Source organism: Ostrea edulis, chromosome 6 (assembly GCF_947568905.1).
Source record: "Ostrea edulis chromosome 6, xbOstEdul1.1, whole genome shotgun sequence".
Lineage (NCBI taxonomy): Eukaryota > Metazoa > Mollusca > Bivalvia > Ostreida > Ostreidae > Ostrea > Ostrea edulis.
This window is the reverse complement of record NC_079169.1, coordinates 73,327,445-73,340,893: the sequence shown is the minus strand read 5'-3', so window position 1 is coordinate 73,340,893 and position 13,449 is coordinate 73,327,445. Positions and strand designations below refer to the sequence as shown.

The window sequence follows — 13,449 nt, the reverse complement described above, 5'->3', positions numbered from 1 at the left end:
AAAAATTGAGGTCAGGTCAGTCATACCTGGAAGTCCCAGGTAAAGTGAGTATTTTCCTCTGTAAAAATTGCCATTACTAGGGGGAGGTAGGATTATGTATTGTGGAATAATTATGGGCTCATTTCTATATGCCCGTCATTAGTATTATGGTACAGCGATGTCTGTCTGTCCATCTGTCTGTCCATTCGTTCGGGGTTTTCTGTTTCTAATTTCATTTCTCTGTCGCGTATCAAGCTGAAACTTGCTATGTAGCTTCTTTGTGGATCATTTTAGATCATATTGCAATTTTGATCCATTTTGATCTCTCTTGCAGAAGTTGTGCCCTTTTATTTATAAATCAATGTTATATTGGGGGTGGGGGAGGGGGTTACGTACTTTGTCTTGCCAACTCCTCCCACAATTTTCTAGTGGGGACCATCTTGTTTTACAGAGTGTTTGTATGGATATTGAAGATGTGCATGTGGCAAAGAATTTGATTTTCTTCACTTTCTGAGAAAATTGCAGGTTATTGAATTCAGTCAGTTTTGAGGAAATATTACATAGAGAGTACATGTCTTTTATTTTCCTTCCACAGTTTACTAGCGAGGACCTTCTTATTTTACAGAATATTTGTATGGTTGTGGAAGATTGATTGATTAAATATTGTTTAATGTCCCTCTCGAGAATATTTCACTCATATGGAGACGTCACCACTGCCGGTGTAGGGCTGCAAAATTTCGGCCTATGCTCGGCGCTTTCGGCCTTTGAGCAGGGAGGGATCTTTTTCGTGCCACACCTGCTGTGGCATGGGGCCTCAGGTTTTGTGGTCTCATCTGAAGGACCGCCCCATTTAGTCGCCTCTTACGACAAGCAAGGGGGTACTGAGGACCTATTCTAACTCGGATCCCCACGTGATTGAAGATGTGTGTGTAGCAAGAATTTCGAATTTCTTTAATTTTTAAGAAAATTACAGGTTGTTGAACTTTGTCCATTTTGAGGAAATATTATATTAAATAAAGGACATGCTTTGTCCTTATAACTCCTCTCACAGTTTAGAAGCTACGGTATTTATAAATAACTTGAAGATGTGCATAGTGTAAGGATTTTGATTCTCAACAATTTTTAATTTTCTTTGACGTTTTCAATATCGAGAGGTTGTTGAACTTGGTCAAATTTGGGGAAATATTTTACACACAGAACTCTTTGTCTATCTACCTCCTGTCACAGTTTTAAGCTAAGACCCTTTATTCATATGATGCAAAGAAAGTATGTCACAGCCTGATGATGGCTGATACTACCCGAAGCAAAGTTCTACAAATTATGGCTTAAGAAAAACGCCCTACGTAAGCATTTTCACAGGCGTATTATGTATCATTTGCGGTATTCTTTTTTATGATATGGCTTCATGAATGTATATGATTTCACAGTTTTACACAAATATCTTTCATTTTAAACAGTTTTCGCTGTTTGCTATTGTGTTGGTTATTATGATTATTATAAACTTATGATTGTGAATTGATTGTAGCCTAGAGAGGACTTGGACCATATGATAGAAGTGTTGTTTGAGTACAAAGGAATGCTGTCAACGTACCCGGATGTTCTTAAATTGCATGAGGTATGGAGATTTATGGTGAAATAAAGAACTTATGATTGATAAACAGTGATCTACCGGACCAAAGTGGTGGAAAATTGTGAACAAAAAAGTCTATTCTGTGCCATTTTGGGGCCTGCATCCCACTTCCCAACCTTTTGTGTGTGGAAAAGGTATATATTGAGTCTTACCTTACCTCCCCTTTAAAAAAAATTGGATCCACCCTCAGGTCAGCTACTTGTTAGAACATGTACTAATTTCCAAGGCTCCTGTTGTAGGAGAAAAAGTTAAACCAATGTTTCCTCATTGTATCACCATACTTAAGTGATCTGGTGAAACAACGTTAAAATCAGTCATCTGATACACATGTATTGGATGATACTTTTAAATGAGCTCCTTAGTTCAGTTTCCTCCATATGGGTATTGAGCACTGGGTATGCATTTCATTAGCGGGTATTGGGCACTGGGTATGCATTTCATTAGCGGGTATTGGGCACTGGGTATGCATTTCATTAGCGGGTATTGAGCACTGGGTATGCATTTCATTAGCGGGTATTGAGCACTGGGTATGCATTTCATTATCGGGTATTGAGCACTGGGTATGCATTTTCATTAGCGGGTATTGAACACTGGGTATGCATTTCATTAGCGGGTATTGAGCACTGGGTATGCATTTCATTAGCGGGTATTGAGCACTGGGTATGCATTTCAATAGCTTTAAGTCATTTCAAATTCAATTTTAGGGAGCTGTTGGTAAGGCCAAGGAATGTGAGCGACTGAAGGACGAGGGAAGGATGCCCGAGTCAGACGTCACCTCGGTGATACAGCGAGCTGATGTTATATCTTACGGAACTCTAGCTGAAATGAATCATTTCCAGATGGAAAGAGTCACAGACTACAAAGAAATGATGCAGAAATTTTTAACAGGACAAATCAAATTCTACAGAGAGGTAAACTAAAGTGTCCTCAATAGCTCTATGATTATGTCAGGCTGTCCAGCGGCCCTAAAATTCCTAAAAATTCCTAATTTTTTTCAGTTTTGCTAAAATTCCTAAAAAAATGTAAAATTCAAGGGGAAATCCTAAAAAAGCCCTTATTTTTCATGTCAATTCCTACTTTTTTATCAGTCTTGAAAAATCAAAATGCATTCATACAAAATGTGTGTTATTAACGCAGATTGCAGTTCTTATTCAGATAATGCTGATGCAGTGAAAGGCAGTTGACCTGTGGATCCATGTGTCAAGCTTGTTTATTGGTTGTGACTTTGTGATAAAGAGTTGAGATTTTAGGTTATAGCCAATAATAGCTGAGACCATGGAACACTGGAATACGCCCTTCCTGTACTTACATCTTATTTGTGTGTCATGTGAGTTTCTTTATTGTCAAATTTGACAAGGTAAGTCCTTTTAAATAATTAAAACTTCCGCAATTTGGTTAAAAATTCCTAATTTTAGCCCTAATTTAGCCCTAATTTTTTAAAATTTTGCCCCTAAAATTTGCCCTTATTTTTTGTCCAAGGGTGCTGGACAGCCTGTTATGTACATATATATATAAATATAGACATATCTTTGGCTCAGGTAGCTGCATTGATTCAAGTGCCATCAAAGAACTATTTCGTGTACGACAAATTTTCGGTCCCTATAAAATGTGAATATTCATGTGATACCAATCTTAAAGATTTGAAAAATACTATGCAGACCTATTTTAAACCTCTGAGACCGACTTAGAGATCATTCCACATATTTCTTCCCAAAAAAGTTTGAAAGAAAAAGTTCCAGTAAAGATGTATGATCATTTTTCAAACAACTGCAGTATTTCAAGTCAGTTGGCTTTGATGCCTTGAGTAGATTTTCATCTGGATCAAAATAAGCATTCAGTGTCTTGATTCTTTTTTGGACATATTATGTCATTACTGAACTCAGACCTAGTTCCTTCAGCACTGAAACACGGTTACACTGCATGGAGAGAAAACTCATGTGTTCCGATGATGGCACTTAAAGTGTTTTCTCAGAATCTGTATTGCTCACACCTGTGACCCTTTTCACAAATAAAATCGTATGATTAAGGAACCTTTAAATATACAGTATGTACTACCTATTGAAAAGCTCTAAGTGTAATAAGGTCATCTGATCAGTAAATAGATTTGTCTCACTGAAACAGGAGGGTGTTGAGACTGAAATTATTATTTCAAACAAAAGATGGACTATTGTTTGTGTGCGTAGAGGGTATGCTTTGGGGGATTTTCTATCAAAAGTATTTTACAGTTCTCAAGATATTTTTTCCTGGTCATAAAAGTTTTTTGTGAAAAAGGCCACCGGGGTAAATAACCAGTTTCCTGGCTGACATAGTAGAAATTCGTAGAAATTCATGTATAAAGCTTATAAATGATTAGTGTTCGCCTAGATCAATGATGGGCATTGTTGTTTGAATTTTCCAAGTTTCTTTATAAATTTGATACATGTACATGTACGTATTTTTCCAGATTACCCAGAAATTAGAATCAGCACTTCAGAAATATGATGATGCATAGCAGTGACATCTATTTCATTTTTATAAAATCACCATGAAGACAAAGCCACACAGCTGGCTGTGGCAGCACTCTTCTGTTAAAACTCTTAGCTGATTCAGAATTGCTTGTGCAATCAACCAACCAAGGCATCTTATACGATTACCTCTGTGTGTTGTATGGAGTGGACTTCGTATGGACAGAGAATGGCTATTATATATGTATCATGCATGCACGTACATTCCGATACCAATTGTAGTCTAAAGAGCTAGTGACATGAGAAATTTTATGACACAAACAATGTTATGTAAAAACTGCTGTTTATATTGCTTATATTTAGTACAAATGTGTTTAAGAAAGAGTATTTAAATAATGTACATGTATATTCATTTCTAAATTTTCCGCCTTGAGCAGTATTATTGCAGGTATATTGTTCTTAGTACATGTATCATGAAGTGCTTTTACTGTGTGATAATGAGAATTATTGTTGCAAGGTACTGGGTTCATTGAGAGCTGCATGAAATATACCAAATTTTTTTTACAGTCTTTGGCCTGTTTTAGTACAAGAAATGGGAAAGTGAGACAAACAGTCCAATTCTTTGAATACTTGTACTCTTACAAGTTAATTTCAAATTAATTTAGATATGGTAATCATGGTTGAAAGGAATGAGAGTGGGGCTTTTCTGGTATTGAGAGAATTCTGTATAGCAAGTTGCTAATATTTGTGTAAGATTTATGTATAAATTAAACCCACGCATTTCCTTACATTTCTTGATTGGACCTTTTGTAACAGCAGCTTAGTGCCTATGTATACATGTACATGCATCATAAATAGCATTGGTTTTATGTTTACTTAATTAGTAAGCAATTTTTAAGAAACCCTGTAATTCTTAAGATTTATCCAAATTTTATATACCATCTAATTAGCTAGAGATAACCAAAATCTGTGAGTTTGTACTTGTTAGAATTTTTAGAGTCTGTGAATGTGTATGCTTGTACATGACGGAGTCTGTGAATGTGTACGCTTGTACATGACGGAGTCTGTGAATGTGTACGCTTGTACATGACGGAGTCTGTGAATGTGTACGCTTGTACATGACGGAGTCTGTGAATGTGTACGCTTGTACATGATGGAGTCTGTGAATGTGTACGCTTGTACATGATGGAGTCTGTGAATGTGTACGCTTGTACATGACAGAGTCTGTGAATGTGTACGCTTGTACATGACGGAGTCTGTGAATGTGTACACTTTAGAATCTTTCTTTGTACATGTGAGGTAGTTGACTGAGTTATAATTACTCTTGTTAAAACATGCACACATTCATATGTGCCATCTTTCATCCTCAAGGGGAAAACTTGTATAAAAGGAAGTATGGAAGCATAGGTATAGATTGCACTCATTGAGAAGTTGATAGCAAAAGAGCTGTTTTCATTGGATAAAATATATAAATGGATTAAATGAATAATAAATAAATCTATGATTAGTCATTCTTAAATCCTTATTCTTACTGTAATCGTTTTTCTTATTGACAATTAGATTACATTTTGATTTGCCAAAATTATCAATAAAATTATTACAGTGTTTTGATGAGAAACAGCCATGATTTGATGGGGGCTAAAAAAAAAAGTAAATGCTCTGTGGTACTTTTACCAGTCACTTTTTTAATAGGGGTTTTATTTCGAGGCTGATAAAAAAAATTGCTTCATACATAAAGACAGAAATACAATGTATTTTTATTTGGTTGGTGTATATTGATTGATGTGGTCCCAAGAGCAAAAAAGCCATTATATATACAGTAGGTGTTATGGAAAAATGAGTTTTTTAAAAGAGCATTTTACTTTCAATTGATTTGCATGTCCTAGTCATCAAAAGCTGTAATATTCTAGTTATTGCAACAGTTTTTTCATCATTTTGAAAGTTGCCATTTAAACTTGAATATTGTATATGTATATACCACACTGTACTTTTGATAATATTTACATATACCTGTATTTCATATTGCTAGGTATTATCATTTTAAATTATAACCAGTACATCAAAATGGGAATTTCTATACTTTTTTTTTTATTATGCCAGTGTTATTTAAAAGCCTTATTAACATATTCTTCATGAATAACCATTATTTTAAGTAATGCAATGATAAATGCGTGCAGTGTTTAAGAGTTTGTGCATCTGACATTTTGTAAACTTCACATGATGAGTGAAAGAAATTGTGCAGTGAAATGGACATAAAGTGAACAAGTGTTATGTTTCAAAATCAACCCAATAGGAATTCAGAGATAAATTACCCAACAGGACAGTGACAGGAACGGTGTGTTATAAGCCACTTATGTCTACAAACTGTTCCCCATGGCTTTGATCATTTCTAGTTGATTTATTCTTAAATTATTTCTCTGTACACCAAGATTAGATTTGCTAACCATTCTTGTATAGGATGACAAATGATGTTTCCAGGTATAAGTAGAAAGAACCCCCCAACTTAGTCTCAGGGTATACTTGATGTTGTCTGTAGTTACACATCATACAGTTAAGGAGCTTTGTTTATGTAGACATTGTTATGACAGATTTGTTTATTTACAATAATACGAAACAGGATATATATTGCATTCTTTGAATCAAGTGTCCGATGAAGGAGACCTATTTTCCAACAGTCTTTCTACTGGTAGAACAAGTTTCTGTAGTTTAGAGAGGCTGTATATATATCATCTCATTGATTATGTTAATGGTTGTATGTGATAGAGATTTTATTTGATGTGTTTTAATGTGATAAACTGTTTACATCCTATTCTTACCTTTATTCATCTAGAGAAATCATTTTGCAAATTTAAAATGGCATGCAATGTTTTGAACTGCAATGCATCTTTTTGATTAGTTCTGTTAAATAGGTTACAGTGTATATATTTCAATTGAGTCATTAGGTTCATTGTGTTTAATCATTTCATGAATATGAAATGATCCTGGAAGCTAAAAATAACATACATTTACAATGATGAAGTTATAGTATAGAAGTATTGTATTCAGGGTTTTGTTTATTCACAAGCTTATCATCAAACTTTTCTGACTGCAGGCAACTTTAATCCACTCTCTTGTGCTGATGATGAAACATAGTTAATAGTATGTCGTTTTAAATCGTCAGTTTTAAATGTCCATGGCTGTGAACTGCAGTTTCATTGTAATAAGAGGAATTAATGTTTTTCCATGTCACATTTATAAACTTAATTAACATAGTGTTAATATCTTAGTTGGAATGATTTGTGCAATATTTTGATGAATAGTGAACAAACTTGTAACAATGCTTAATATTATAGTATATATACCATGTATTGGAAATAACATATTCATTGTTTATTAACTTCAGTCTGTTTTAAAGTGTACCACTATATCAGTTTCCATCTTTAAACTGTTGTAGCCAACTTTACATTGTATTAGGCCCTACTGCATTCATTTGCTGACTTGGTTATTTATTTGAATAAAGATCAAACTATTATACAAGTTTATGATTATTTATAAGGGGAGGCATATATGCATGAATTATGCAACAATATGATTTAGAACAATGTTAGGGCAATATCAGAAATGCTCCTTGGTGAGTTGTAAGTTTTAAAGTTTTGGACTTCACTAAAATTGACCTAAGTATTTTCAGTCATTTAGCCCAATGAATTAAGGTTCTTGAAGTCTAACAGAAAGCTGTTTGTATATGCCCACATCTATTGTAGACAGTGACCAATGATAATCACAAATCTGTAGTGAATTTAAATTGTGTTATAGCTAGACATAGGCATGTGTTTTGAAATCATGTGTAGGGAGGGAAAGATAGCACACACACACACACACACACACACACACCAATCAAGCTTAATGCAGTTTTGCGTGATTTATCAAAATATGGTATAAATTCACAATTTCATGGAGTAGATATAGTTTTGATCTTGCTGTTAATATGCCAGTTAAGATTTCAACATTGGATATTTACATGTTTGGTTAAAATGCAGCATAATTCCAAACAATAAACAAGGTATGATTATAATCTACCGATTATTAAGTCTTCCAAATGAAGTACTGGCTATATAAAGGTGGCCTAATTTTTTCTGAGTACTACTACTTTCCTCCCTTGACAAAATCCATGCCAATTTTAACTTCATTTAAAAAATCTAAATCACAAACTTTGATTTTGAAATTTTTTCAAAAAAACCCCATTTTTCCTTCAGTAAAACTGGTGTCACTTGACCTTGCTCCTAGTTTGTAGGTCCCAACATCCTCTCATCATTTTTGATGATCTTATGTCTCTATCAGTCCTAGTTTGAAAGTTATACCAGACTTATTTTTAAGGTCAAAGGTCACTGGGTTACTTGACCTTGATACAAATTCGTGGATCCCATCATCCTTTTATTATTTCTGAAAATTCCATCTCTTTATCAGACCTAGTTGTTAAGTAATACCAAGTTTATGATCTAAGGTCAGAGTTCAAGGTCACTTGACCCTTGATACTAGTTTGTAGATCTTATCATCCTCTTATCATTTTTGAAGATCCAATGTCTCCATTAATTCCAGTTCTAAAATTATATGAGTGTATGTTCAAGGTCACTGGAGTCACTTGACCTTGATACTGATTTGTAGATTTCATCATTTCTGAAGATCCCATATCACTATCAGACCTAGTATATACCTATTGTATGTTCTAAGGTCAAGGTCACGGGAGTCACTTGACCTTGATACTAGTTTGTAGATCTTATCATTTATCCCGTGGGGATCCGGGTTAGAATGGTCCTCAGTACCCCTTGCGTGTTGTTTCACAGCAGGTGTGGCACGATAAAGACTCCTCCCTGCTCAAAGGCCATAAGCGCCGAGCATAGGCCTGAATTTTGCAGCCCTTCACCGGCAGTGATGACTTTTCCATATGATTGAACTATTCTCGAGAGGGACGTTAAACAATATTCATTCAATCAATCAATCTTATCATTTCTGAAGGTCCCATGTCTCTATCAATTCCAGTTCTAAATTTATATGAGTTAATTGAGATATTAATAAAAGAACCGGATTTTGATGAAAATATTAAATTCGCATTAAATTCAGGATTTACTTTAGACACTTTTAATGATATTGAAGAGAGAATTTCAAATATATATATATATATATATATATATATATATATATATATATTCATATTCGTTACAGAATGCTACATGTAGATCTACCATATGTGGTAGAGAGGACAGCTGATATAAAGACATGTAAAAAATACCAAGTCTTTTTATTATTTTATTTGCTAATTATTATTTATGATACTTTACACATATATCAGTTATAATTAGATTTCCTTACTAAACGTACTCTTTAAAACGTTTACCTGTGGCTATTTATAAAACGGGTTCAAACTGTCCCCTTGTTCCGGTCTTATTTATTTTTTTAGTTCTAAACGATGTCCCATAAAAAGAAGGATGAGCGTTCATATAACATGCTGAATATTTAGTAAACCCTTTTGTTATGATATCAAACAATATCTAAGCAAAATCAACAGCAAAATAAAACATATTAAAACTTTATTTCAATTATTAACAAAGTGAGAGAAAAAAAACACACCCGGAAATGCGTTTTCTTCGTAAAATCTTCGGGACTACTTTTACACCCTAAAAAATAAATAAAAGCCATTTATTAAATAATTAGGTAATTTCCATACACCAAATTCACAATGAATATTCTTGGTGATCGTCTAAAAAAAATTTAGTAAGATATTTGAAGAAAAACTAACGTATAATGATCAATCAGTGAACATCAATACGCAAGATCGCGACTACTTTTTCCGTCTTGGTTTTAAATTTTACTTTCCCCTTTCAAAGTCTCGCGAGACCCAGAGTATGCGAGAATCTGGGCATCTTGATAAATAATACCAGTTCTGCAACTTTTGTCGTGATCGATTCACCTGACTTTAACAATGGTGCACTATCATTGCATTGCAGTAGACTGTAGTAATGATTCAAGAAAGAAACCTAATACGCAGAAATATCCACAAATGATAGATTTTAATGGAAATTAGGTAGATTTCCCCCCACTGCTGTCAGCCAGGAAATTTCCAAAGCTGAGAAGAGCTTGCGTCAAAACATATAGCTTCGCGAGCTAATTTCAGGAGTTCATTTTTCCTGTATCCAGACGTTTCACACACCTTTAATTTAAAAATGTTTTTAATTGTGGAATGCACAGGTTAAATCGTCTTCCGATGACATGTTTGAATAAACAAAAAATGCCCAAGATCAACACGCTTTTCTGGACTTCTTTACAAGAGAGTTCCGCTAACTAAGTATTTTACGATCTTGCGTATTTATCGGACATCGCGGGACATTTGTCGCGGACTACATTTACACCCACCCTGAGCATCGCTACCTATAAACCTCTTTATTGAAGCTGCGAGTAAATTTGAGATACGGGTGGAAAAAATTTGCTTTGTTACAAATACCGAGATTCAGCAGCTGTTCACTAGCTTATTGTAATACGATCAAGACTACGAACATATTATTTTGAGTTTTGATACAGGACCTCAATTTACCCAATTCCATTTCGCGGGGAAAATCTGACACAGGATCTCAATTTACCTAAACCATTTAAATTGCGGGAAAATTGAAGTGGTTAGGCCAAGTGTAAGATGGTGGGTACATGGGTGTAAGTGAGATACGTTGATTTATTATTATTTTTTTTAAGTATTCACGGAAATATGATATTCTTTAGTAATTTTTTCAGAGCACAGAGCCCTGTATATACTTTAACTCTCCCACGGGGTGCTGGTATGGTGATCGATGTAGGTACTCGCACATCAAGGGTGTAGCGCCAAAGTGTCGCTTCTACAGGTAATTTTAGGTGAAAATGATACGTCAACTAAATTCAGAAGCAGATGTAAAGTGACAAATTCCATAAATTATCATTATTCATTTATATACACTAAGATTGCTCTCTGAACTACCCCATTGGCCTGTAGGTTAAATCTATAAAACTTTTTAAAGCACATTTTCATACTCGAACTACGTGCTCTAAATCGTACTCATACTCAAGTGCATGCTCAATATTTTTTGAGTATGCTTTAAAGCTTGCTCAGAGCTGTACTCAAAACAAACATGGCTGAGTATGTTTATAGCCTCCAGGGGCGGATCCAGGAATTGCTGTTACCGGGGGGGGGGGGGGGGGGGGCAACTTTATAAGGCCTGGGGGCTGCCTTAATTAATGGTGGGGGAGAAGCTCCTGGGTTTTATAGGGCTTGAAATATGTCTCCTATTTAGTCATTTTTACTATTTTCTATCATTTTTGATAAGGTATAATTGATAAAATGAAGCACATTTTAAGGGTTTTGGAAAAAAAAAATAAAGTTCTCCTAATATAGTAATTTAAGAAATTAAAAGATTTTGTCATTTATTTCTGCGGGATAAATGAATTATTGCTTCTTTTATCATTTAGTACATTTTTCTAAACAAGAGACCACGAATTTTTTAATACCTTAAATTTGAAAATTTTAGGGGGGGGGGGGCTAGCTGTTGCTGCCGCCCCCCCCCCCCCTTAAATTTGCCACTGGCCTCTAGGGGTTCTAATGCAAGGGCAGGGATTTATGGTTTGTGCACACAGGCACTTGTTTCTACAGATTATAAGTTATGACGTCTGAATACTATCGATAACGTGTTATTATTAGTATACGGACGTCATTACTTTATATTCACAGAAACAAGTGCCTGTGTTTGTGCATTTAAAATGCATAAGCCATTATTTTATTCAAAACCTTCTTGACTTATGGACATCAAACACTTAGTACATAGTAATTGAGGTGTAACAATATGGCTATATCTATTGTAACCTGGATTCCCAAATCTGTATGATACACGTATTGTGTTATCGGTATGATATGATACAGTTTGTGACTAATTTGGAATGGTTATGGATGTAGTGTAGTTGTCAGCTGGATTTGATCGCTGGTGACCAGATAGTTTAGTTGGTAGAGCACCTGACTTAGAGATTCAGGGGGCCCTGGAAAGTGGTTGGAATCCTAGCCTGGTCTGTTACATTTTCTCCTTTCCTGTTACATTTCTTGCTGTAGACCAGCCCCTGGAACTGACAGGTGAAAATGTCTGCCAGGGTATAGAGATCCTGGGTTTATATCTTCAAGTGTGAAGACATTTAAGGATGGAGGAATGTAGCGGTCAGCCAAGTTCGATCACCTGTGGTCGGATAGCTCAATTGGTAGAGCACCTGATCCATTGCATTTCCTACCTTCGTGAACATTACATTTGTGGTCACGGCACCAAATGTAACATAGAACAAGATGTGTTTAAGAAACACAAATGCTCGAGCTTCATTATTTACCTCTATGGGTGGAAAGGAGTGTACCAAAATTCTATGGGTGGTCATCCTATCGTGTTTTGCGTTTTTTTCAAGTGCCTTCCCTCATCCCATGTATGCTTTACTGGAACAGCCCTTCCCTAGAGTGTAGAAGTCTTAAACCTCTATCTGTATAAATGTTACTTTTGTAGTGGACCAGGAACTTGTAGAAATGGAAGTGATTGCTATTTTAGACATGCTGATCCTGAATGTCCAAGAAAAGTCATCCAAAGTAAATAAGTATTTCCTACTGATAATTATTCTTAAACCATGCATGAATTTATGACTTGTGTCAGAGTTCTGACTACCCTTAAAAGGGGCAACATAATATTTTTACATCAGTGATTACAACCAAGAAAACGTACACAGGAAAATGTTGATGCTGAATTATTTACCTGTTTAATTATTCATTCTTCCACTTGTTAAGAAGGAAAGTGGGTTTGGTTCTTATCAGACTGATATACCTTTAGTTTATGTTTCCAGCAGTGGGGGTATCGGAAGTTGATGGAGACATTGCTTCTGCCCTACAGACTTTATCAGTGAAATTTGACGATACAAAGTCACCAGACAAAACTGCAGGTACAGATGTCGAACAAAACCCATCTCCTGTAGGAGATACAAGAAAGGTCATCTGCAAGGAGAAGTATTTGTCTGTAAAGGCAAGTTTTAGTTTATTTTCTACCTCTATGTGTCCATGTATGGTCTGCGTATCTAGCGAGGGCTGGCCGCCGGAGTTCTGGTGTTGCTTCTACAAAGGAGAAGACTTGCAAAGATTATCTTTGCTCACAAAGACAAGTGCAATGTGTATGATAATTGTAATTTTTCCAGATGTACAATGCTAAAGAGTCTTAGTTTGAAATGTCATTTTTTTTTCAGAACATTTTCTTTGCATGAACTTGAAGACTTTCATCATGTGCAATAATGTATTATGTTGTCAGACCCATATATAGCACACTTTGTCAGGGATAGACATTAACTTTTCATCTCACTTGCCCTTCAGGCAAGTAAACTCGAAGTTTT

At 35.2% G+C, this 13,449-nt stretch overlaps 2 protein-coding genes across 10 annotated transcripts in view; both read left to right on the top strand.

Annotated features, from left to right (window-relative positions):
* The window catches only part of LOC125647348 (sorting nexin-33-like), a 36,314-nt gene extending 28,750 nt beyond the window's left edge, over positions 1-7,564 (top strand). For all 8 annotated transcript variants that reach the window (XM_056140729.1, XM_056140728.1, XM_056140726.1 and 5 more), the window contains 3 exons: positions 1,505-1,594; positions 2,314-2,520; positions 4,053-7,564. In XM_056140729.1, the coding sequence (XP_055996704.1) occupies positions 1,505-1,594; positions 2,314-2,520; positions 4,053-4,100 (345 nt within the window). In that variant the 3' untranslated portion in view covers positions 4,101-7,564. The remainder of the gene's footprint in view (positions 1-1,504; positions 1,595-2,313; positions 2,521-4,052) is intronic.
* A 3,063-nt stretch (positions 7,565-10,627) lies between these two features.
* LOC125683724 (uncharacterized) overlaps positions 10,628-13,449 on the top strand; it is a 10,667-nt gene continuing 7,845 nt past the window's right edge. Inside the window, exons 1-4 of one of the 2 annotated variants that reach the window (XM_048925165.2) lie at positions 10,635-10,717; positions 10,810-10,916; positions 12,582-12,661; positions 12,913-13,088. In XM_048925165.2, the coding sequence (XP_048781122.2) occupies positions 10,715-10,717; positions 10,810-10,916; positions 12,582-12,661; positions 12,913-13,088 (366 nt within the window). In that variant the 5' untranslated portion in view covers positions 10,635-10,714. Of the gene's footprint in view, positions 10,732-10,809; positions 10,917-12,581; positions 12,662-12,912; positions 13,089-13,449 lie in introns of both variants that reach the window. The other variant, XM_056140721.1, reaches the window with a different exon arrangement.